At 36.9% G+C, this 26436-nt stretch overlaps 1 protein-coding gene across 1 annotated transcript; it reads left to right on the top strand.

The window, feature by feature from the left end:
• Nucleotides 1-25500: 25500 nt before the first annotated feature.
• Nucleotides 25501-26212, top strand: LOC143538477 (uncharacterized). The gene is made up of 4 exons (XM_077032036.1): nucleotides 25501-25716; nucleotides 25809-25869; nucleotides 25966-26037; nucleotides 26148-26212. Exons 1-4 carry the CDS (start codon nucleotides 25501-25503, stop codon nucleotides 26210-26212), a joined length of 414 nt encoding a protein of 137 aa, XP_076888151.1.
• The last annotated feature ends 224 nt before the right edge of the window (nucleotides 26213-26436 follow it).

Below are 26436 nucleotides of genomic sequence, written 5' to 3'. Positions count from 1 at the left end.
CAAAAGTGCATTCATAGGGATTGGTTGAAACATACCAAATTGTCTCAAAACCCTACTAGGAATATGGGGTTCGACAATTTCCCAACAAATGAGATACGTCTCACTCCTCCAACATTGTTCACCATTTCTACAAATTTGGGGAAGTCTATGAAGGTCATCATCGTATGGCTTCCACATGAATTGAAACTCCGAATAAGAATTGAACTCCGAACGGTAGGCACTAAGTACGTGTGATGAAGCTTCAAGAAACGTCAAAGGACCTTGCCATCTTTGGAAAAAAAATTATTTAAACAACTAAATTATATTAATAACACTTTGTAATTTTTTTCATATATTTTTCTACAACAATATACAAAAATACAACGCATACCGTGAAGCTAATGGTTTATTCCAATCAGTTTGGCGTAACTGTTTTGGAGCTGTGCTAGGAAATCTTTCCCATGCCCATAACTGCAACAAAAAAACTCCACCGGCAATCTCATTCGTATTAATATTGGTGGCTTTACAAAGACTTCTATATAAACAAGATAAAACCGCACTACCCCAGCTAAGCTCGCCACATGCAGCAAAATCTTGTAGGTGATTTAAATATTTAACATGCACTCAGTTGCTTGAATTTTCAGGAAATAGTTGACCACCAATTAAAAGAATTATAATCGTTCTTGCTCGCTGGAGACATTGTAATTCTGATGGATTTTCTGGAAATTGTACTTCCATTAAACATTTTAGAATAAAAGGCATATTTATTTTTTGCCCACTTATGCCCGTACCATTTTCTAGTCGAATACCGGTTAAAGAAAAAAAAGATTCCTGGATTTCTTCAACGTTCCAGTGATACCACATACGGCATTACCGTCAACCCGCAAACCACACAAGACTTCTACATCTTGTAAGGTTACTGTTACCTCCCCAAATGGCATGTGAAATGTGTGTGTTTCTGGCCGCCATCTTTCAACGAGTGCTGATATTAGAGCATTGTCAATCCTACGGTTGTCACACTCCAATACACCAACGAAACCGGCCATACGAATATAATGCAACACGTTCTCCGTAATTTGATTTCTATGAATGTAACCCCATAATTTTTCATCACCGCGTCTAACTCTTAAAAAACCGCCTTTCGGTACAAAAGGAGGGGAGTACCTTTTTGCAGTCCACGCCATTACAAATGGAGGGGAGACCACTTTTTCAAACTCACCGCCATTACAAATGGAGGGCATAACCTCGTACCTGACACTCACCTGACACCCCTATCACGTATAAAACTCCCCGCCATTACAAATGGAGGTAACCCCTCTTTTGAAAAAAAAATAATTCCAGCCCCCCTTGTGATTTACCTTTGTATTTTGGCCCCTCTTTCAAAAAAAAATCAGTCCGTAGATGAGAGAATAATCCACACTAGCTTAACCTGGACCCACCCCATGTTCATACTTTCATCTGATAATATTTGCATCTGGATTACACCAATTTCCGTTGATTAGTAGCATGAATCATGGATGATATTATGCATGCAACTACATCAGTTTTTCATAGGGGTTAACCTAAACGTACCCCCTGTCACACCCCGGTTAGGTAATTGCGGAAGCGTAATACGGGAATGTAACAAACACCTCTGGTATCAACCACATTGTTATAAAGTAAATTACAACTAATTTACATTATATTAAATTGGTTGTTACTAAGTTTATAAACTAGGTGGAAAACACATAACTAGTTCTCGGGCTTCTTATTCATTACTATGTACTTGCATCTATTTACAGCGATTCAACTTCACTTTTAACACCGAGCACGTAAGCAATCATTCCAACTTTGGCTCACCTAAAAAGCATGTTAAAACGGGTCAACTACGTCTAGTTGGTGAGTTTCAAGTTTCACGAGTACCACTACAAATAAAAAGCCATTTAGTGACACACGTTTTTAATGACCTTTAGCTTTTATGCCACTAATTTAAGTTTAATGGCAATTGGTGTATGCCATCTTTGCTTATAACACATTTTTAGTGGCACTTAGTTTTAGTGCCACTAATTTATGATTTTAGTGGTAGTTTGCGTATGCCACTAAATATCTAGTGTCACACGTTTTTAATGACATTTAGCTGTTGTGCCACTAATTTAGGTTTTTAATGGCACTTTGCATATGCCATCTTTGCTTATAACATATTTTTAGTGACATTTAAACTAAGTGCAACTAATTTATGATTTTAGTGGCACTTTGTGTATGCCACTAAAAATCTAGTGTCACACTTTTTTTAATTGCATTTAGCACTTATGCCACTAATTTAGGTTTTTAATGGCATTTAGCTTTTGTGCCACTGATCTATGTTTTTAGTGGCACTTTGCGTTTGCCATCTTTGGTTATAACACATTTTTAGAAGTATATGTTAAAAGAGTAGATAAGTAGGCTTGTAAACGAACCGAATGAACACAGACAAGAACATGTTCGTGTTCATTCATTTAACTTTAAACTAACATGAATACTTAATCAAACACATATTTTGTGTTTATATTAGTTTATTCAAAAAATGAACATGTTTATTTAAAAATCGAACACTTAAACTTATGGACTGGATCTACCTATATCTAGTAGATCAATCAATTAGTTTTCAAAGAATACTATTCCTATTTTTATTTTATCTACCCATCTAGAATAATATCTTGATCCCAAAATCTCTTATTTTTCAAAAGGCTAACCGTTTGGTGTGACATGTTTTTTAAATGTTTCGGGTTCGGGTTGACATGTTTAAGTAAATGGGTCATATCAATCGACCCAAAACTTATATTTTTTTGTGTCAGGTTTCGGGTCGTGTCAAAATTTACACTCCTATGCTACACCATATTGGAATAGATTATTACAACCTAATTTAACTGGAAAGAAGAAAATGAGTCCAAAATGGTTACAACGGCTATGATAAAAACGTTGTAAATTCTTGTTTATACACTTTCTACTTTTTCCATACTTGCAGAAATTTAAATATGCAGTTTCCAAGGGTTTTGATTCCGACACTGATCTAGTTAGAACTGGTGTAGCAAACAAAACTACAATGTTAAAGGGATAAATGCAGGAAATTGGTTTGTATCGTTGTCTTTGATTTATTATAATAATTTTCCAGAAATTACAATTTTTGATGCCTACTTTTTTCTTTTTGTAATTTTTGCATGGAAGTTAGTCGAGAGGACCATGTTATTGGATCGACACCGTAGAGAGAGTGGGTCTCAGAAACCGCATAGCCTATAAGACAATGGTAAAAACACTAGAAACTACACTATCTTGTTGGATCGACACCATAAAGAGAGTGGGTCCCGGAAACAAAAAGTAAAGGTGATTCTACAACAATTTCACAAACAATGGATCAACTAATGAATGTTTGTTGAACATTATTCAAGAACATATTCCCAAATTCCAACTAATGAATCTTGTCTTCGGTTCTTAGCGATATGAACATAAAGGTACTCACATTCATAAACTGTTGTTTATTCTTTTTATGGTTACATATCTATGTATTAACATTTTTCTCATTTACATGTTTTAGGTACCAGGTACAATTTCTTCGGTTAACCAAGTATCATCTTCACAAAATAATAATGGTAATTGGTTTTATTTTTTTTATTTGTAACTCGAGGTGCAAATCCTAACTGGTTAACCGAACCGTAACCAAAACCGGTTAATAACCGGTGTTACCGGTGTTGGAGAAACCGATTACTTTCCAATTGTAAATAATGATTAGGAACCGGTTAGGGATTTTCATATAGGAACCATTTAACCGACACCGGTTAACGAACATATATTATTATTATTATTATTATTATTATTATTATTATTATTATTATGATTATTAACTAATTTTACACACCCACACCCACACCCACACACACCCACACCCACACCCACACCCACACACACACACATATATATATATAAATGTTTGGCTCGTGAACCGGCTCGAGCTCAACAAGTAAAGAACGAGCTCGTTTACAGAACGGGCTTATTTTTAGGCTCGGGCTCGGTTAAGTGTGATGATATCGTTGATTTTAATGTGTTGTTATTGATTTTAGATTAATGATATTAAGCTGACTACACAAGTTAGTGTCCATATTATTTACATATTAAAAAGTTTTTATTTTTTATTAGGTACCTTGCATGAAGATTGAAAATGGTGAAAGAGGTTAACGAGTGTGGTGAAGTTTTTAGATTTTATTCAAGTATTTGTTACTTTCCATTTTATATGATTGATATTCTGATTTGACGAGTTATTAGACATTAAATATGCATTTGGAATGTTATTGATATTGTTTTAATGGCGTACGGAAAAAAATGCCACTAAAAGTCCAAAATGTTTTTAACGGCATACGGAAAAAAACTGCCACTAAAAGCCCAAACGTTTGTAGTGGCAGACGAAGAAAGTGTCACTGAAAGTCCAAAATATTTTTAATGGCATACGGAGAAAAATGCCACTAAATGTCCAAAATGTTTTTAGTGGCATACGAAAAAAAGTGTCACTAAAAGCCCAAAAGTTTGTAGTGGCAGACAATAAAAGTGCCACTAAAAGTCTTTAGTGGTAGCGCTTCTAGTGGCACTTTTTTGTGTGTCACTCATTCCAACAAGGTTCTTTAGTGGCATTTATTTGGTTTATTGTGACACATTTTGTGTGCCATTAAATTGCTTTTTATTTGTAGTGTACGAACAAAAATCAATATACGAGTTTGTAAAGTTCACAGTATGTATGTATGTGTATGATGTTTTTATACTAAGCCTCAAGTGAAACTGAAACGAGCTAAAACACATGGCCACCCCTGCCCATGCACTCTCGTTGGCATTTAACAGCCACTTTGCCCCAAGTATGTACTATGTCTAACACCACATAGCAGAATGTAATAAGTTTAAATGACAATGTGCAACTGGGTTAACATGTTCCGGCATACCCCTCCGGCCCTGTCAGTTGGGTTTGTCAAACCGATAGTACTATCCACACGTCACCGGCACGAAGTTAATCACTTGTATTTATGGGGACTTTCAAGTGTTAGTACTTAGATAATTCACATCATCATAAGTTTTAAAGTATATAAGTATATGTAAACATGCTTTTCACCCCAAAAGTTCGTAAAACCGTTTATAAAGTGGGGTCATTAAACTCACCTTAGTGTAGTATTGATCGGTTACACGTGTAGTATTATGCCTCGACTATAGCTCCTATCCTATAATCGGCATAGTACGGTTAACACTAGTACAGTCTTTAAATTTAATCGGGCTGTATAACTAGTCTGGGTATAGCTGTTACGCCAGAACATGTCATTAGTCTTAGATTGTGATGTTGTACGTTATGAAATGTTTAAAAGATTTGGCTCAGTTTCACCGTTTCCCGTGCCTGGCCAAGTTGATCGTTTACGGGTTTCGGAAATATGTAAGATCACACAAACTTAAGTAAACATAATGTTTGATAAAATGATTTGATTTATAAAAGAAATCTAGGGTTTCAGCATCTGGTTAGGTCGCAGGGTTCGTTTCCGTTTTCATACGGGTTTGATTATACAAAACGCGTACAATCCACCCGAATTATCCGGAAATCTCGGAATGAGTTTGTTTCTATCAAATTCATCCAAAACTATGATATTTGACCACTTTTGACGTTTTGACATACCAGTCAGTTCGTTAAACACAAAACTGACGGCTTTGTTAAAAAATATATAATTTAAATCTTTAAATAATCATAAATATTAATGTAATTATATATAAATTATGAAAATTTTTGTAAAAATAAATTAAGATCTGTAGAATTTTATAAAAATGTTTTAAGAATTTTCATACTTGACTATTTGTTTATAAAAATTTATTTTATGTGTTATAATTAACCGATAATTAACCTGTTTATACCAAACGATTCCTAAAAAATCTGATAAATTTTCTAAGTGGTCACAATATCATAACATAACCCTTGTAAAATTTCCAGAACTTAATTCTTTGGCCAAAATACCCTTTTGTGCATTTTTCGGCTGTTGAAACCCGAGTAAAAGGAAATTGCACAATCTGTACTTAGACATGTCCAAATGATCCCATATTTTACCAGTGATCTTACCATTACATTTAAATTTCCAACCCAAAATTTCATAATTTTTCAAGAAGTTTAAGAATTTTTCATAAATAAACGCTAATAAACGGTAATAAATTCGCCAAATATTCTCCTTTTATCGAAAAATTACCAAATTTGAACAGGGTCTCAATTTTATGATCCCTAATGTCCCCAAAAAGTTTCACAAACTAAAAACAAGCACGTCACAACCTAATACTAAACAGTCCATAAACGAGTAAACTAGTAATTACCTTGTCGGTTTTCGAGAGTTTTTGGTTCTTTTATCGACTCTCCAGGTCTTTATTCACATATTCAGTGTATATACATATCATATAACATAAAACCAAGCATAAATCATCAATCATCAAGCCTTGTTAATTAGGGTTTCGATTAGGGTTTCAAATCAACGTTTTAAACCGTAAAAACGTTATATCAACGTTTTAATCCGTGTTTTTGGTCAAAATTCTCTATGGTTATGATTTGTAAACATGTTGAAGATCAAAACATGTTTTTAGATGATTTTTAGTGTTTTTGGATGGTTAAACATGGTTATTACTAATCAAGACCTAAATTTCTATGTTTAAATCATGTTAATCAAGTGTAAAATTCAGTAAAATAGATGGTACCTCTAGGGTTTTGGCTGCAAATGTAAAGAACTCTACTGAGAATTGAGTTGGTTTGAAGTTTGGGTAAAAATATCTAAGTGAAGAGGCTTATACAACAAGTTTGTCCAAAGGGAGTCCCACCCCATACTTGCGCCCCGACCGGGGGGGGGGGGGGGGCTGATTGGGCCTCTCTTTGGCCCATTGTGCCTCGTTTTGCGTGAAACTTTTAAATATCGGTCCAAAATTAGTTCGGGTCTGTTTTTTCACAAGAAAAGTAGTTCGGGTGCGAAAAAAGCGCGAAACGAGTGTTTTTCAGCATTTTTTGTAAAATAAGAAAATCGTACTGATCGCTGTAAAAATCCAAAATATTTTCAAGTATTGCTTAAAATATCTTATATAAGTGTTCCATAAGTCTTTTTAAGCTTGACGGATGCTAATATACTCGTTTTGATATTAACGGTTGCGTTTAAACTCATAGCGTATCGTTAAACGAAACCTTTTTCGTTTAAATGGTTTTATACGTACTGGGGTCTTATAACACCCCGACCAAAGGCGGATTATACATCGGGGCGCCACATATTGTTTCATTACTCGTGACACTATTTGGGTGTCAATATTTAATAAATACATTCATTTGCGCACGCGCAAGGTATACACAAGATAACATAAAGCAACATAATTCATTATATTATAAGGCAAAATATTCGAACAACAATAACTTGTCTTGATACATTTTAATCTAGGTCCAAAAGTAAAAAAAACGTCCTACGTGTCCACAAGCTCCAAATGTAGCTACAGCAAACCTGAACATGTGTTAAAATAAACGTCAAACACTTGCGTGTTGGTGAGAAATCAAGTTTAATAGTTAATACATAGATAACAATAAATCTGCGCGCAACATGTGTATGTCTGGTTTTCAACAAGGGTGTAATCAGATCGGGATCAAGTCTAAGATTCGTAGCTCATAGTCAATCTGTGCTCCCAATTGAGCATAAAACAAGAAAACTGTGCAAGTGTAAACAAAAGAGAAATCATAAACGATTGTTCTCCCGTGTTCATCTAATGGTACCATGAAAACTGTGGAATAGACTGACAAGACGGTTAATGATCCACACATACAAATAAACAGCCAAGTCTACGTCCTCAACACATGGGATACTGCGCGCCTAAAGTTCATAAATAGTTTAAGACTAAGTTTGTATGAACACATGAACATCCCAAAACATTAAAAATAAAAAGGGATTAGGTACGAGATTACTCACTTGATAAACGATGCGGTGTAAGATAAAGCAAGAACCAACTTTAAACAAGCACAAGTTAACCTATAATTAAAGATTATTGTTTTAACGATTTGTTTTAAGTCTTGATTATAAGTTAGCGTAATTAATAAGTAAATTATTATATATAATATATTACCGGAAAAGCAGGGCAGAACAGAGAGGAAGACGAAGGCAGAGAGAGAAGACGGCAGAGGAAGAACAATGGCAAGGAGGAGGTTAAATTAAGTGTTTGTGTGTGATGTGTTAAGAAAATAACATTATTATTTATAGGGAAACCCTAGGGAACACAATCCCTAGAAAAGGGGAAAAGATCTCCAAAAAGTAAAAGATTCCAAAAGCAAAAGATATCAAAAAGCATATGAAAACAAAAGCAAAAGATATGGAAAGATATGGCAGCTGCAGGGGACAAGGGAAAAGCTGACAGGTAACAGTAAAAGCATGGGCGGTTCAGATAAAGGTACGGGTCAAAGCATGGAAAAGCAGATCTCAAAAGATAATGTCAGTCACTTTTTCTGTTAACCAATGGGGTTGCTGCGCATGCTGCGCCGAAAGTAACTTTTCAGACATAAGATAGGTTAGGTCAACAGCACAGAAGATAAGACAACATAAAAGCAAACGGCTAGATTAAACAGAAGAAAAGACTCAAGACAGAGCGCGAGAAAGCACCGAGCGCACGCGCGAGGGCGAAGGCAGACAGAGAACAGTCCACAGCGCGCCGCGGGAAGAACTAAAATCCTTAGCGCGTCGCGGGAAGAACTACCGTTCTTAGCGCGCTGCGAGAAGAACTACAATCCTTAGCGCGCTGCGAGAACAGTTCGCCTCGCGTATCGCAGGAACAACTGGTCTTCGCGCAGGCTTCCTTGTAAGGAGTCTGGCGCGTGGAGCTGCGCAGACAACCTTAGGCGGGAAGAAACAAAGGACAAGCAAAGAGTTAAGAGAAAAAGGGGTTCAAGGCGTAAGGGCGGAACAACGACAAGAGAGAGAAAGAGGCGGGACGGCAACAAGAGGGAAAAGAAGGCAGAAAGAGAGAAGAAGAGGGACGGGACGGCGGGAAGAAAAAGAGAGGAAGAGGCGGGAAGGAAAACATTATCATTAAAAATAAAGTATAAGTATAAATAAATATTAAATCATAAAAGAAAGAGATCGGATCGGAGAAACGGGTACCTGGGTCGGGTCGGGTCGGATCGGGGCAGATGTCACAGTCTCCCCTACTTTAAGAAATTTCGTCCCGAAATTTATCTCGAAGAAGGCTGCGCAGAGAACAGGTGTGGGTACTTGATCTTTATTTGATCTTCCCTTTCCCATGTAAACTCGGCTCCGCGCTTGGACTCCCAGCGAACTTTCACGATAGGGATGCGACTGCGCTTGGTTTGCTTAACCTCGCGATCCATAATCTCAACAGGCTTCTCAATGAAATGCATAGATTCATCAACTTGAACTTCATCAAGTGGAATGTGAAGGTTCTCGTCAGCTAAACACTTCTTGAGATTGGATATATGGAACGTTGGATGCACATTACTGAGCGCGGGCGGCAGGTCAAGTCTGTAGGCAACTTTTCCTACACGCGCGAGAATCTTAAATGGTCCAACATATCGAGGAGCAAGCTTACCTTTCTTCCCAAAGCGGACAACACCTTTCCAAGGCGACACTTTGAGGAGAACAAGATCACCAACTTGAAATTCGAGAGGCTTTCGCCTGCGATCTGCGTAACTCTTCTGTCGGCTTCTGGCAGTCAGCAGATGATCACGGATCTTGGCGATTTTATCGGTTGTCTCTTGAACAAGTTCGGGTCCTGTGATTTGAGTTTCACCCACTTCGCTCCAACAAATCGGGGGAGCGGCACTTACGACCGTAAAGTGCTTCAAATGGGGCCATACCAATACTGAAATGATAGCTGTTATTATAAGAGAACTCGATCAAAGGCAGGTGCGAATCCCAATTACCTCCAAAATCAAGAACACAAGATCGGAGCATATCCTCAAGAGTTTGAATAGTTCGCTCAGACTGTCCGTCAGTCTGAGGATGATATGCAGTACTCATGTCCAAGCGAGTTCCTAGCGCAGATTGGAGAGATTTCCAAAAGCGAGATATAAAACGGCCATCGCGATCGGATATGATGCTCAAAGGAGTACCATGACGGCAGACAATTTCCTTGACATAAAGCTGCGCGAGTTGCTCAACACGGTAGTTTTCACGAATGGGCAGAAAGTGAGCAGACTTAGTCAAACGATCCACTATTACCCAAATGCTATCATGTTTGCTTGCTGTCAAAGGTAACTTGGTAATATAGTCCATCGCTATACCTTCCCATTTCCACGTAGGAATTTCTGGTTGTTCGAGCAAACCAGATGGGCGTTGGTGTTCAGCTTTTACTTTAGAACAAGTCAGGCATCTAGCTACGAACACAGCAATATCCTTCTTCATACCGGGCCACCAATAAGTAATGCGCAAATCCTTGTACATTTTATCGGCGCCAGGATGAACGGAATACCGAGATTTATGCGCTTCACTCTGGATATCAGCGCGAAGATTCTCATCAAAGGGAATCCAGATGCGATTGAGATAGCAGAGAATTCCACTCAGATTGGGCACAAAATGCGCTTCCGCGCCACACGCTAACTCGGCGCGAAGGTTACCATTACTGATGGATGCGCGCTGCGCGTCACGAATGCGCGATTCAAGGTTGCTTTGGATCGGCGCGAAGTGAAGCTGCGTGCGCGGCAAGATACAGTTAAGCTGGCAGGGTTTTCGACTGAGCGCATCGGCTACCACATTAGCCTTACCAGGATGATACCGGATCTCACAATCGTAATCGCTGATGAGTTCGTTCCATCGGCGTTGCCTCATGTTAAGTTCCTTTTGGTCAAAGATATGCTGAAGGCTTTTATGGTCAGTGTAGAGGATGCACTTAGTACCATAATGGTAGTGTCTCCAGATCTTCAAGGCGAAAACAACTGCGCCTAGTTCGAGGTCGTGAGTGGTATAATTCTTTTCATGAACCTTGAGTTGCCTTGATGCGTAAGCGATAACCTTGCTTCGTTGCATAAGAACACAACCGAGACCTTGGTTGGATGCATCGCAATATACGACAAAATCTTCATTACCCTCAGGTAGCGCAAGAACAGGAGCTTCACACAACAGACGCTTGAGCGTCAGAAAGGCTTCTTCTTGCTTCGAGCCCCAAATATACGGTTTACCTTTGTGCGTTAGAGCTGTTAAAGGCAATGCGATCTTTGAGAAGTTCGAAATAAATCGCCGGTAGTAACCAGCTAAGCCTAAAAAGGAACGGATTTCGGTAGGAGTGGATGGCGTAATCCAGTTCTTGATTGCTTCAATTTTGGATGGGTCGACATGGATACCCATCTTGTTAACAACATGGCCAAGAAACTGTACTTCATCCGACCAAAATTCACACTTGGAGAGCTTGGCAAAGAGCTGCTCGGCTCTAAGCTTTTGCAATACCAATCGGAGATGTTGCTCATGCTCAGCCTTGGTCTTAGAATAAATCAGAACGTCATCGATAAACACAATCACGAATTTATCCAAGAAAGGCCTACACACCCGATTCATTAGATCCATGAAAACGGCGGGTGCGTTGGTTAAACCGAAGGACATGACCAAGAATTCAAAATGGCCATAACGAGTACGAAAAGCAGTCTTCGGAACATCATCATCGCGGATGCGCAACTGGTGATAGCCAGAGCGGAGATCAATCTTGGAGAAACAAGAGGCACCTTGGAGTTGATCAAAGAGGTCGTCAATACGCGGTAAGGGATACCGGTTCTTAATGGTGAGTTTGTTCAACTCGCGGTAATCGATACACATGCGAAACGAACCATCTTTCTTTTTAACGAACAACACCGGAGCACCCCAGGGCGAAGAGCTAGGGCGGATGAATCCTTTAGCGGTCAACTCTTGAAGTTGACTTGCTAATTCTTGCATTTCAGCGGGTGCAAGACGATAAGGAGATTTAGCTACGGGGGAAGCACCAGGGACAAGATCAATACGGAACTCGACTTCACGAGCGGGAGGGATACCAGGAAGATCATCAGGAAAAACTTCAGGGAAATCACGCACAACAGGGATATCGCGAAGCTTCTTCTTTCCTTCATCGGGTTTAACCACATGGGCTAAAAATGCAATACACTTCTTCCGCATGAGTCTTTGGGCTTCGGCGCAAGATATATGTTTAAGACCACTGGAGGGTTTTTCGCCGTAGATATGAAGATCACCATTTTCTCGAGGTATGCGAATCATCTTCTTGGCGCAAATAACTTCGGCGCGATTATTCGAGAGCCAGTCCATACCAATGATAACATCAAAGCTTCCAAGAGGCATGGGGATGAGGTCGATCAGAAAATCGTTTTCGTTAAGGTTAAGCGTGCAATCTTTAATCACTGAGTTAATCAAAACAGTTTCACCATTAGCCAATTCAACTGAAAAATTTTCTTTTAAGTTATCGCGTGGTCGCGCAAGCTTCTGCTCAAAGGCGCGAGAGATAAAACTTCGATCGGCGCCAGTATCAAAAAGTATAGAAGCATAATTTCCGTTAAGTAAAAATGTACCATTAACTACGTCATTATTCGCTTGCGCTTGGTGCGCGGTTATGTTAAAAGCTCGTCCGCGCGTCACTTGGTTCGAAATCTGGTTCACCGGATTCGCTTGTGTGATTTGCACTTGTAGTCTCGGGCACGCGTTCCGGAAATGACTGGGATCACCGCAGTTAAAGCACGATCTGGGTCGTGGGTTTTGGTAGGTTGGTTGTGGGTTCTGCGGGTAGACTGGTGGTGTTGGCGCAATTGGATTGGCGGGAAGAATTCTACAGTATTCGGCTGAGTGACCAACGCGGCCACATCGGTTACATTGTCGACACGGGGTTTGAGTTGGGTGGTGAAGTCTACAGGTTGGGCAAAAGGGTTGGTTTCCTGTGTAAGGTTTCTTAGTTGGCGGGACAGGGAGTGCCGGATTGGTTAAGGCATAGTTATGGATTACAGGAGGTGTTGGGTAGGTTGACAGTGGGTTAGGCGCGTATACTAGAGGTTGGTAGGCAGGTTGCTGGACTATGGGTGGGTTGGTAAGCGCATAGGCTTTGCGCCTGCGCTTGAGGTTGTTACGGTTTGAGGGTTCTGGTTTGGTTTATGTTGGTTAAGGGGCAGTCTTGGTGGGTTTGGTCTTCTCAGCTCCCCGCAGGAACAGGGTTCCTGCTCTGACATGGTTGTCGCTGAGCACAGCGGCCAACTCGATGGCGTCAGAGAGGGTTGCTGGGTTTCTGGCCCATACAGAATCTTGAATTTCCATGGGGAGACCCCCGAGGAATTTCTCGATTGCTCGGCGTGAAGGGGTAACAAGGTGAGGGACCAGTAAGCTTAGCTCGTGGAAGCGCGTCGCGTACTCGCGCGCTTCTCCACTGTATTGCTTTAGGTTCCAAAATTCTTCCTCCAGGCGCTTTACTTCGTTGGGAGGGCAGAATTCTCGCGTCAAGAGATCCTTAAATTCCTCCCAGAGCATGCTGGTAGCAGCCTCTGCGCCACGCGCATGAGCTACTCCATTCCACCATGTAAGCGCTCTAGATTCCAGGACACTAGAAGCATATAGGGTTCGTCTGTCTGAGGGGCATTGGGTGTGGAGGAAAGTGTTTTCAATCTTCTCGAGCCACTGGAGCATCACGGTGGCTCCTTCAAGTCCTGTGAACTTTGGAGGGTTACCCGCGTTAAAGGACTTAATGTTGTAACCAGAGGTGTTAGCATTGTTTTGGTTTAAGGCTTGGGCTATTGCGGCGGCCATTTCCTGGGAACGTTGCTGCGATCGCCTGCGCGAGGCTTCTCTCCTCTGATGACGGCGAGATAGCGGAGGCATTCTATAAAAGTTTTAATTTTGGTTAATGTCTTAGCGCAAAGTATAATCTTATAAAGCTTGGTTTCGCGGAGTCAGTTACTGTCAAAAGTTAAAGTAAAATAAATGACCCTAAATGCAGACTTAATAGAGGTAACAAATTCGAAACAAGAATCGACAATTCATGTATCACCATGACTTTCCGAATTCCCAATTTAAAATGACGAGTAAACGAGTATTGAAGATTGACGATTCATGTATCACCATGACTTTTCAATCCTCAATAAAAAATATACAAGAAAATGAGTATTGGAGGTTGACAATTCATGTATCACCATGACTTTTCAAGTCTCCAATCTCAGAACATAATCGTAAATGGAAATTGAAATTCAACTATTCATGTATCACCATGACTTTTCGGATTTTCAAATCCCAACAAACGAATATGTAAGAAAAATCAATAAAAATCGAAATTCAGCAAAAATCGAAATATCGCGAAATAAAACATAAAATCATATACTGCGCAGGCGCGAGCATATTCATAAATAACGAGTAATTAACAATAAGCGCGCAAACATGAGATTTCTCTCATGCGCGAGAAGGGACTCTTAGGTATTCTAGGCCGTTACGTCTAACCACCTATCCTAAAGTCAACGAGCTCTGATACCAATCTGTAACACCCCGACCAAAGGCGGATTATACATCGGGGCGCCACATATTGTTTCATTACTCGTGACACTATTTGGGTGTCAATATTTAATAAATACATTCATTTGCGCACGCGCAAGGTATACACAAGATAACATAAAGCAACATAATTCATTATATTATAAGGCAAAATATTCGAACAACAATAACTTGTCTTGATACATTTTAATCTAGGTCCAAAAGTAAAAAAACGTCCTACGTGTCCACAAGCTCCAAATGTAGCTACAGCAAACCTGAACATGTGTTAAAATAAACGTCAAACACTTGCGTGTTGGTGAGAAATCAAGTTTAATAGTTAATACATAGATAACAATAAATCTGCGCGCAACATGTGTATGTCTGGTTTTCAACAAGGGTGTAATCAGATCGGGATCAAGTCTAAGATTCGTAGCTCATAGTCAATCTGTGCTCCCAATTGAGCATAAAACAAGAAAACTGTGCAAGTGTAAACAAAAGAGAAATCATAAACGATTGTTCTCCCGTGTTCATCTAATGGTACCATGAAAACTGCGGAATAGACCGACAAGACGGTTAATGATCCACACATACAAATAAACAGCCAAGTCTACGTCCTCAACACATGGGATACTGCGCGCCTAAAGTTCATAAATAGTTTAAGACTAAGTTTGTATGAACACATGAACATCCCAAAACATTAAAAATAAAAAGGGATTAGGTACGAGATTACTCACTTGATAAACGATGCGGTGTAAGATAAAGCAAGAACCAACTTTAAACAAGCACAAGTTAACCTATAATTAAAGATTATTGTTTTAACGATTTGTTTTAAGTCTTGATTATAAGTTAGCGTAATTAATAAGTAAATTATTATATATAATATATTACCGGAAAAGCAGGGCAGAACAGAGAGGAAGACGAAGGCAGAGAGAGAAGACGGCAGAGGAAGAACAATGGCAAGGAGGAGGTTAAATTAAGTGTTTGTGTGTGATGTGTTAAGAAAATAACATTATTATTTATAGGGAAACCCTAGGGAACACAATCCCTAGAAAAGGGAAAAGATCTCCAAAAAGTAAAAGATTCCAAAAGCAAAAGATATCAAAAAGCATAAGAAAACAAAAGCAAAAGATATGGAAAGATATGGCAGCTGCAGGGGACAAGGGAAAAGCTGACAGGTAACAGTAAAAGCATGGGCGGTTCAGATAAAGGTACGGGTCAAAGCATGGAAAAGCAGATCTCAAAAGATAATGTCAGTTACTTTTTCTGTTAACCAATGGGGTTGCTGCGCATGCTGCGCCGAAAGTAACTTTTCAGACATAAGATAGGTTAGGTCAACAGCACAGAAGATAAGACAACATAAAAGCAAACGGCTAGATTAAACAGAAGAAAAGACTCAAGACATAGCGCGAGAAAGCACCGAGCGCACGCGCGAGGGCGAAGGCAGACAGAGAATAGTCCACAGCGCGCCGCGGGAAGAACTAAAATCCTTAGCGCGTCGCGGGAAGAACTACCGTTCTTAGCGCGCTGCGAGAAGAACTACAATCCTTAGCGCGCTGCGAGAACAGTTCGCCTCGCGTATCGCAGGAACAACTGGTCTTCACGCAGGCTTCCTTGTAAGGAGTCTGGCGCGTGGAGCTGCGCAGACAACCTTAGGCGGGAAGAAACAAAGGACAAGCAAAGAGTTAAGAGAAAAAGGGGTTCAAGGCGTAAGGGCGGAACGACGACAAGAGAGAGAAAGAGGCGGGACGGCAACAAGAGGGAAAAGAAGGCGGAAAGAGAGAAGAAGAGGGACGGGACGGCGGGAAGAAAAAGAGAGGAAGAGGCGGGAAGGAAAACATTATCATTAAAAATAAAGTATAAGTATAAATAAATATTAAATCATAAAAGAAAGAGATCGGATTGGAGAAACGGGTACCTGGGTCGGGTCGGATCGGGGCAGATGTCACAGGTCTTAATATTAACATGTTAGCCACTATAATATATAAATCACTCATAGACCCCTCAATATATATGCGGGTCAAAATCAATATCAGTCGGTTACTTATTTAATCGTTACGAATTAACCGATTTATCGTTTACTCACTACGCAGTGAATAAGGTATACCTCGTTTTGTCACAAATGTCACCCCCCCTTGTGTACTTGTCATAACCCCTCCCCTAGAATTTCATTTCCTTCAACAATTTTATTTGACATATTACTACCCTCTAATATTTTTAGTCATTTCAATTATGTCTCCCTTTAAAATATCAAATCCAATACTATGAAGTTTTCTCTCTTTGTGTTTATTGTTCTTTACAATTGTCACAGCCCCCGACCCCTATACCCTGGGAGGGAAGCCGTGAACATTTATTGGTGGTATCGGTGTTTTATAAAATTATTTTGCAGCAGAATATTTTTATCAGAACCGTAGTTAGGAAAATTGATCAGAGTTATAAAAACACCATAATAATTATTATTATAAACTGATAATTTAATCATTTTGATACAAACATAAACTTTATAGGGATAAAGCCTATTTTACAAAACACGTTTATTTATTATGGTGACAAGCCACTTATTTAAGTTGGAAGCCCGCAGACATCATTCCTTTGTCTCTAACAAGTCACTCGAAACATGTTTAAAATATTTGATCAGCAAGAAATACTGGTGAGTACATTCATTCGTAAATGACACATTTTACATTTACAACATTAAGATGTTTTTACATCTACCTGCTTACAAATTACCGAAAGTTACTTGTCACTCGACCGTATCTATGACTGTGGTCATATTACTTATTGGCTAACACTTGTCCAATAAGTAACGTGTAATAGCCTAGTAGGCAAGCCTTATATACAAAACACCACAATACCGGTAGTAACCATACCGGTAATCACTGTAATGTATTTAAAACACTTTTAAAAATATATTTAAAAACATTTAGACCATTTGTCATGAGTTTTATAGGTTTTGAAATCATCATGACAGCGTTGGAAAAACAGTTGTCTCACGCAAATGTGAGTGATACAAAAACTCGAATGTCTCCCTTGCAAGTTTACAATTAAAGAACGCTTCCTGGTATTAAACACCTAGGTTAAACACAATGTAGTATATCTAGATTAGTATAAAACCAATAATCATAACGATAATCACGAGATTATAAACTTTACACGATGACACAATGTCTTAACTTAATAGGCAGATCTTTTGGATTTCTCGTATATAAGTTTCTTTCGATCAGATAGGATATCGCTACGATCACTCGGGTATTATAACATATTCTTAATATATAAAGAAATTTCATAGAGAAAGAAAGTTTTAGGACGAGAGGAATGTCCTGTTTCCAACCTATTTATAGCAAATTATGGAGCCCATCGCGATACGCGATGGTCCTAAGCATAGGTCATCGCGTATCACGAAGAATCTTATAGCGTCGCCGAGTCAGCCCTAGGTATTCTACGTGTGTCGTCTGCGTAACCTCCACGTCGCGTATCGCGATGTGTTAGTTTGATAGTCCATGGCGTATCACTATGCCGCAAAAGTTTCAGGATAGTTTACACGTCATCGCGTTACCCGATGAGACTAATCTATACCGGCTGCGTATCGCGATGGGAGGATTATAAAAAATCTTAATTTTCCACAAAAATACTAAGGCGTCCCTTAAGCATGCGAAGTGCAAAGTGCGCCACATTGCGCCCATCACACTTCGATCTAGGCCGTGCGCGTTCGGGTGCTTCGCACCTTTTGCTAGGACCACCAGGTGTGATTTGTCTTATAAGAACATTAACATATGAGTTTTATTTCTTATAAAGAACTCACTAATTTTATAATCTAACGATGTGAGACAAGAACTTACACTTCTATTTATACCATAGTGGAAGCCTCTCATTTTCTTTCATTCTCTTCATTTATTTCTTTACTTTTATTTTGTGGTTTGTTATGACAATAATATTAATATATATTATGATTATAAAATGTATTTAAAGAATCTTTATATATATGTATATATATATTATATTATAATATATATCGACAACTTTTCCTATTCACCATGAGACGTCGTAATATTGAATGTCCTCCGGCAACTATCCCAGCAGCGAAGTTAACAAGAAGCAATCCTTCGCCTGAGCATTCCAACCGACTCCCTTCAATTTATCAATTATCGGTTATTTGTGTGTGTTGTCCTTCCGTTGCCAATCTACAACTGTTTCAACCAAAGCATTGGATTTTAAGGTGATTACTATTCAACTTGATTTGATTTGATTCTCTGTTTAACCTAATTATGATTTAGACATTGTCATTTTATGACTATCGATCATAAACAGGACCAAGGTTTGTCTTGTTCAATTTCAATTCATTGGATTTCTTTAATTGCATTTTGGTTGTGATTTGTGTTAGAAGAAACTGGATCCCGCTTGGTAGGCTGTTCATGACATATTAGGTTATCGCTACAAAATGGTCATTTGAAAGTGATTATATGATAATATCATATTCTAATGATGTACTTCTCAACATGTTCCTATATTTTTTTGTTGATAATTTTTACAACTCTCTATGAAGATGAATTTAAATGAATAAGAGTATAGTATATTAATTCTTCAATACATATACTTTAATAGTGGGTAAGCTCTTTGCAGAGTTAAAAAAATTGAATATTGAATTTTGAATATGTTACACACACTTATTCATGTGTATCTTTATTAATTCTTAATATAATGATTTAGCTTTTTTCTTTATTTTCATGACATGTTCTTGATTATGCTATGATGACTTTTGTCGATGGACAATCATCAAAGTAATTCTATTACTTAAGTTTGTTTTAAGAACAGAATAGACACATGGTGGAGTTTTATTAGACGGTATGTGTCTTTTAATCATATGATAGTTTGAAATTTTCGTTTAATTTGGTTTTAACTTTGATGAAGTGTTTTATATGTCAGTTGATTGCTGTATCATGTGTGACTAAATGTTCTGGTTCTTTAAACGATGCTGCAGCAAACAAGTATGATTTGGATGCTTGGTTTTCTACATCCAAAACTTCAAAAAAACTAATTTTATGTGAGAATATTTATCTCTTTCATTCGATTAACCATAGAATTTTTAATTCATTTTCAATTTTTTATTCAACAAAAGAATCTTTTTTTAGATTAACAGGTGATGTCATGTGTTGCAGAAGATGATGAAAGCATTTCGTTGACAAGGAGGCAATCCTCATACATAGGAAACTCATACCATGATGAGCGTGTGAAGGATGGGGAGACACGAGTTTCTGGAGTTGACTTCTTCCGGTTAGTTAGTGACCAAGTTTGACGTTTCGTGTTTTATCTTATTAATATCAGCCTCAAGACCTCTTATATCACCAAACCTTTTGCTAGCATCCAAACAAGGACTCCTAAGGCCATTTTCCAAGAAGACACTCGACTGCGGATTCATTTGCACGAGGCGGGATTGATGAAAAATCTTCTGTGTTTTCATCTACAAGCATGAGTCTATATGGTTCAAATTCAGGCACTAAAGTTAGGTTTGTAAACGAACTGAGCACATTTGTTCGTTTAACGTTAACAGAAACAAACAAAGGCTTCTTATTTGTGTTCGTTCGTTAAGAAAACGAGTGTTTTTGTGTTCGTTTTTAATTGTTTAAACGAACGATTCACAAACATAAATGGATGAAATAATTAAACGTAGACGAACAAACATAACGATCGAATTATACGTGAACAACAATTTACTGGGACTAAAAAAAATAAAAGCCAGATTGAGTTTAACATAAACAAACAAAGGTTCTTTATTTGTGTTCGTTCATTAAGAAAAAGAGTGTTTTTGTGTTCGTTTGTTAATTGTATAAACGAACTACTCACAAACATAAATGAATGAAACAATTAAACGTTGACGAACAAACATAATGAGCGAACGAACTGAGCACATTTGTTCGTTTAACGTTAACAGAAACAAACAAAGGCTTCTTATTTGTGTTCGTTCGTTAAGAAAACGAGTGTTTTTGTGTTCGTTTTTAATTGTATAAACGAACGATTCACAAACATAAATGGATGAAATTAACAAGAAGTAACTCCCGATGTATGCAAAATAATACGAGATCAGGTCCGGCCCATTGCGGGCAAATTTCCGGTCTTGTACACGCGTATTTCACAGCCCTGTATGGCTATATAACAAACCCCGTATAACATAAAAATCCAGCTATGTAAGGCCATATTGCGGTTGTATTGCATATCATGTATGGCTTTTGTTTCATAAATTTTTAGTTCAAACCTTGTTGTAAGTGTTTATACTTTATACTGTATATATATATATATATATATATATATATATATATATATATATATATATATATATATTTCATCTCTTATTTTAGAATGCAGCATTTGACCTTTTTTTTATATTTCAGATCACTACTTTATCAGCAGCCAACAAGACGTGCTGGTTTTGGTTGATGTCAGCACGAAACTGATTAACAAAACATCACAGACAATGTAAAAATGGACACAAACTCAAAGGTAAGCAACATAAACATATGTATTCGCTTTTGTACTTTAAACATGATGCTAATCGAGATTAGGACATTCAAATTTGTTATTTGAAGTTGGCTGGTTTAAGTGTTTAACCCCACGTAAATCTGGACATGGTGTCACATGCATGAACCCCAAACACGACACGTGTATTCGTGGGTTGACTAAAAATATTTATGTTAGCTTTGTTTGTAGGGTTGTTTCAAAAAGCTTATTGCTTTGAGCCGAGCTAAACCATATGTATGTTAGGTTTGTATTCGTGTTTTTGTATTGTAAACGAGCTGAGTCCGAGCCAAAGTAAGTTTGGCTTGTTCGTTGCTTGTTAGGCTCATTAAAAATTAAGCTCAAATTTTAACATTTATAAGTTATTAATTTTGTAGTTTAATAGTTATCTATTATGTGTAAAAAGTATTATGAATTAATTTTTTTTAAATCAATAAGCCGGTCCAAGCATTATATGACCGGCTCGAGCTTCATATGAGACATTTGTATGCACCAGTTTTTCATTTGCTTTAGCTTAGGTAAATCCCATGTTGATATTCCCATATGACATTCCGGTTCTTTGGGTTTCGGGTTGTTTTGAGTTCCTCAGGTTTTGGTTTGTTATTTTTCAAAATTCAGAAAGCCAAACTTATACTCTATTAAGAAAATAAATACAATTAGATAATCGGCTCAGCTGATTCGGGTCTTTTTTTGCATTAAACTATATCCATTAACTGGCCCGTATAACATTCGGGTTTTACGATATTCGGGTACACGAGTTGGATGAAGATAATATGGCGAATTGGGCTACTCGGGTCGGGTAAGGTTAAACGGGTGATGTTTCGAGTTACTCGTATTTCGGAGTTGTTCGAGTGAATGTTCGGGTAAATCGGGTTCATTTATATATGCGTGACCCGATCTTAACGTTCATTTATTACCAAAAATTAAATTGAAGAATATTTATATAAATTCATATTTCGCTCGGACCATATACTACAAGTTTGACATTTTAAAATTAAAAGTCAAACATATGAGAGGTCCAATTTTAGCATTCTAGAGGTGAGTTTTTAAAAGTAAAAAAACTGAACACATGTGAACCAAATTATGTGTACAGTTTAACCTTAACCTGTTATGTAGAAAATTATTATTTTAGTAAATGATACAGTAAGCAATTTTGTTTACAAATCATCTTAATTAGATCAAACTGATTTTTTTTCTTTAAAATGGACTTATGACACCTTGTCTTTCTTAAAGTAAAGGACGTCAACATATAATTGGTAACAATCTCAGCGAACACGAACAAATGCATGCTTGTGTTCGTTCATGGAAGTGTAAACGAACACGGGCACGGACATGAGCAGTTATTCAGACAAATATTTGTGTCCGTGTTCGGTCATTTAAAGTATGAACATGTTCGGGTCCGTTTATGGTTGCTTCGTCTAAAATCTAAAAAAACAATTCACAAACATATATGAACATAACATAAGCAAAATAAACAGATATTACACATAAACAGGCTGATGCAAAGTGAACCGATGACAATTTTGCAATTTCTGCAGTGGCGGAATTGTAAATTGCTGTTGATGGCAGTTTTGCAAATAGCTGCTGATGGCAGTTTGATAAATAGCCGGTGGCAGTTTGGTAAATAAGTTGATGTTACAAGCTGATTGTGCAGAAAATACTGGTTTATATTTGATAAATTATTTTTAATCAACTTTATAGTGACTAAAAATCATACCTGTAAATAAAGCAAGTAGCATATGCTAAAACATGTTAGTTACACGAATCTATACTTATATGATTAGTCTGCATGCCTGATAACATCAGTGAACAAAACGGGTGCGGTATATTTTTTCAGTAGCTTGTGCTAGATTGTTAATTAAAAAAATGTAATAATTAATAGCTACTATTGGCATGTATTGTAGACGATAACGCAAATTCAAGGTCACCATCAACTTTGCAACTATAAAGGATCGACACCATTCATCCCATGCAGTTTCAACGTGAATTCACGCCACAACACCTAACCAAGCCCTTGAGGTTTAAGGGAGTCAACTTCTAAGGGGAAAAAATTTAGCTTTTTAATGTATGAAGCGTTGTATATGACGCCTTTATGATATTTAATGGGACAATTTACTATCACTATTTGAAGGAATAAGTTTTGTTGTAGTTGGGTAACTTAATAGTTACATGAGGGAATAAATCTAGCTGTAACAAGGCTTAATTTGACAAAAGTGTTATACAACTAAGTTTACTCAACAAATCTATTTGGAAAAAAATTTGTTTTAAAAAGCGTGAGGACCTATGTAACGCATGGCTTTGTGTCAACCCTTGCTGTGGATGGAAATCTGACGGTCAACTGACGGTCAACCCTTGCATCATCGCCACACTGCAAACCAAACTCACACAGACCGAACCTCCATTGTGTCCCCGCCGCAACGCGTGGGCTCACTTACTAGTAATGATATAATGCCTTTATAAAAATGATCAAACATGAGAAGAGAACAAACTTGTTGATCAAGTCGTATGTTCTTTAATTTGTTTTATTGATGTAAAAAAATATGTTTTTATAAAGTAAGCTATCTTTAAAAATTACTTAAAAATAAAAGCACACCCTAAAAGTATTAAAACACTTGTAGAAAATGTTTTTATTCTTTTTGATGTTAAAAAAACGTTTTTTACATAAACAATTTTTTTGTTATTTAAAAAAACAAAAATATGTTTCATAACATACAAAAATCAAGATTAAAAAATAGGAAAAGAAAAACTCTTTAAAAAGTAATTTTTTCTAATTAATAATGATAATAAAAGATGACAAAATAATAAATAATAAACACAAAGGTTTTAATTGTGTTAATGTAAAACATGAGGAAGGGGGTACGTTTAGTAAAATTAAAGGAAGGAAGGTGTATATTTAGCAACACCCTTTTAAAAAACACTAAAAGTAAAAATAAAATAAAAAGTATGTTACTCTTTGATTTGTTAAGCGGGATTAAGTACAATAAAATTTTTCCATAAACATGATTTGATCGGCGGCTATCCTTCATGTTCATGAATATAACTTCAAAATATGTTTCCTAATGAGTGTTATTTGCGATTGTTTCGGTGTGTACGTTTTTCAAGGTAAAACTATTACTTGTTATAAGTTTGGCATTTTCTCTCAAATGAGATCGTTAACTCTATACATCAAACATATATTACAATTTAGATTGATACAATTCGATTATGCACACTAGCTTGAGACTCATATAATACGGTAAATGATATACAAAATTTAATTAATACATATAATAAAGTTTAATTATAAAGTTAATCAACACTTTTAACACAAAGTCGTTGTAAACATTTACGTTTTAGCTTTTAGAATTTGTTTATTGTATATATATATATATATATATATATATATATATATATATATATATATATATATATATATATATATATATATATATATAACGGCTTTGTCCAACAAATCTTTGTAGCACTAAAAAACTTTTAAAACTTTTAGGGCGTGTTCATTTCGCGGAATCAATGGAATTGGACGGAATAGGATTTTAAATCCCACAGATTCCTGTGTTCGTTTCACTATTAACTGAAATTGGAATGGAAAAAGAATCCTATCAAATCTTATTTCCATAGAATTTTAAAATCCCATCAGTTTGAAATGAATGTTAAGGAATGTTTTATTAAACCCTAAACCATAGTCGCTCTTTCATATTATCATCTTCACCACTGACTCTGCTCCACCACCGTTCTCTACCACCGTCTTGCTCGTCTACCTCCACTGTTGTTCTTCTCCGTCGTCGTTCTCCTCCACCACATGTTAGGCTTTTGTGTGTGTATTTTATCTTACAAGGATGAATTATCGAAAAAGCTATTGCTTGTTGCTGTATATTTACTTATCGAAAAAGTTATTACTATTATTACATATTATTTATTATTATTACGTAATTGATCAGTGAAGAATTAGAAAGTTAGGTAAAATTTGTTCCATTATTATTATTGTTATTATTATTATTATTATACTTTAATTTCTGTGTTTAAATTCTTAATCTTGGATATTTTTCAAAGGGTTATCAAAAGTTTTTAAATTTTGAAATATTTTTAATAAATGTGTATTGCACACCAACTGTTTGATGAAATGCTTCAACCAGACTTGTGCTTGATGAAATACTTTGATATAACTTGTTAGATATAAATTATCATAATATAGTTGTTTCAACAAATTTTAACTCATTGTGATTTGGTAACGTGTAAATAGGAAATGGCTCAACTAAGTTTACAAATTCGCAAATGTAACCAAAGGAACACGACATTGATTTTGGCATGGTGGAACCAACTTATTACAACTATTTCTTTGTTTATGCTTTCACTTTACATGTTGGTAGCCAAATACAAATTAGATAAACCACGGATTCGACACTCTTCAACAAAATAGATCGATATTCAATATTGTATAGGTATGAGTGACATCGTGTCTATATCTCAAATTAGGATGAATCGAGCATGTTTTATCAAATTGTGTGACATGCTTAAAACATTTGAAGGATTAAAAGAAAATAGGAATATGGACATTGATGAACAAGTAGCCATCTTTCTTCACATCATAGCTCATAATGATAAGAATCAGGTCATGATATGTCGTTTTCATCGTTCAGGAGACACAATTAGTAGATATGTTTCTCGAGTTTGTAATGTAGTGATTAGATTGCATTCACGTTTTCATAAGGAGCCCGAACCTGTTCCCGAGAATTCTACTGATCATAAGTGGAAATGGTTCAAGGTATTATGAAATCATTATACTTTTTTTTTTTAACTTTCATTAGGGATTAGACATGTATAGTAACACTTTTTTTTTGTACTTTTTGATTTTAGAATTGTTTAGGGGCTTTGGATAGAACGCATATAAAATGTTTAGTGCCTAGTGAAGAAAATCGTAAATATAGAACAAGAAAATGAGAGACTGCTACGAATGTGTTAGGTGTGTGTTCACAAGATATGCAATTTATATTTGTATTACTCGGTTGGGAAGGGTCGGCGGTTGATGGTAGAGTCCTTCGAGATGCTCATCATAGGCCACATGGATTGAAAGTTTCAAGGCCGGGTAGGTAAATATATATATATGTGTGTGTGTGTGTGTATCATTTAGGTGTATAGTATAAATATATTAAATTGAGGTAGTTTTGGTGTTTATTAACTACAATGTATTTATAGGTTATTATTTGGTAGATGTGGGATACACAAATGGAGAAGGTTTCCTTGCCCCTTATAGTGGTTAAAGATATCATTTAAATGATTGGTGTGATGGACACCAACCTGCTAATCCAAAAGAATTGTTTAACATGACACATTCGTCTGCAAGAAATGTTATAGAAAGATGTTTTGGTATTTTAAAGGCAAGGTGGGCAATTTTGAGAGATCACTCATACTATCCCATTACCCAAAAAAATAGGATCATAATGGCATGTTGTTTTCTTCATAAGTTTATAAGAAGAGAAATGCC

Source organism: Bidens hawaiensis, unplaced genomic scaffold, assembly GCF_021521415.1.
Source record: "Bidens hawaiensis isolate Kalapana, Puna unplaced genomic scaffold, B.hawaiensis_p1.1 tig00011633_1, whole genome shotgun sequence".
NCBI classification, from domain to species: Eukaryota; Viridiplantae; Streptophyta; class Magnoliopsida; order Asterales; family Asteraceae; genus Bidens; species Bidens hawaiensis.
This window is presented reverse-complemented; position numbering and strand designations above follow the sequence as displayed.

What these genes read in the sequence shown, in the direction of transcription:
- LOC143538477 (XM_077032036.1), top strand. Translation starts at nt 25,501, where the DNA reads ATGGACATTGATGAACAAGTAGCCATCTTTCTTCACATCATAGCTCAT. An exon ending in ATAAGTGGAAATGGTTCAAG is followed by an intron (nt 25,717 to 25,808) that starts GTATTATGAAAT and finishes TTTTGATTTTAG; the next exon opens with AATTGTTTAGGGGCTTTGGA. An exon ending in AGTGCCTAGTGAAGAAAATC is followed by an intron (nt 25,870 to 25,965) that starts GTAAATATAGAA and finishes TCGGTTGGGAAG; the next exon opens with GGTCGGCGGTTGATGGTAGA.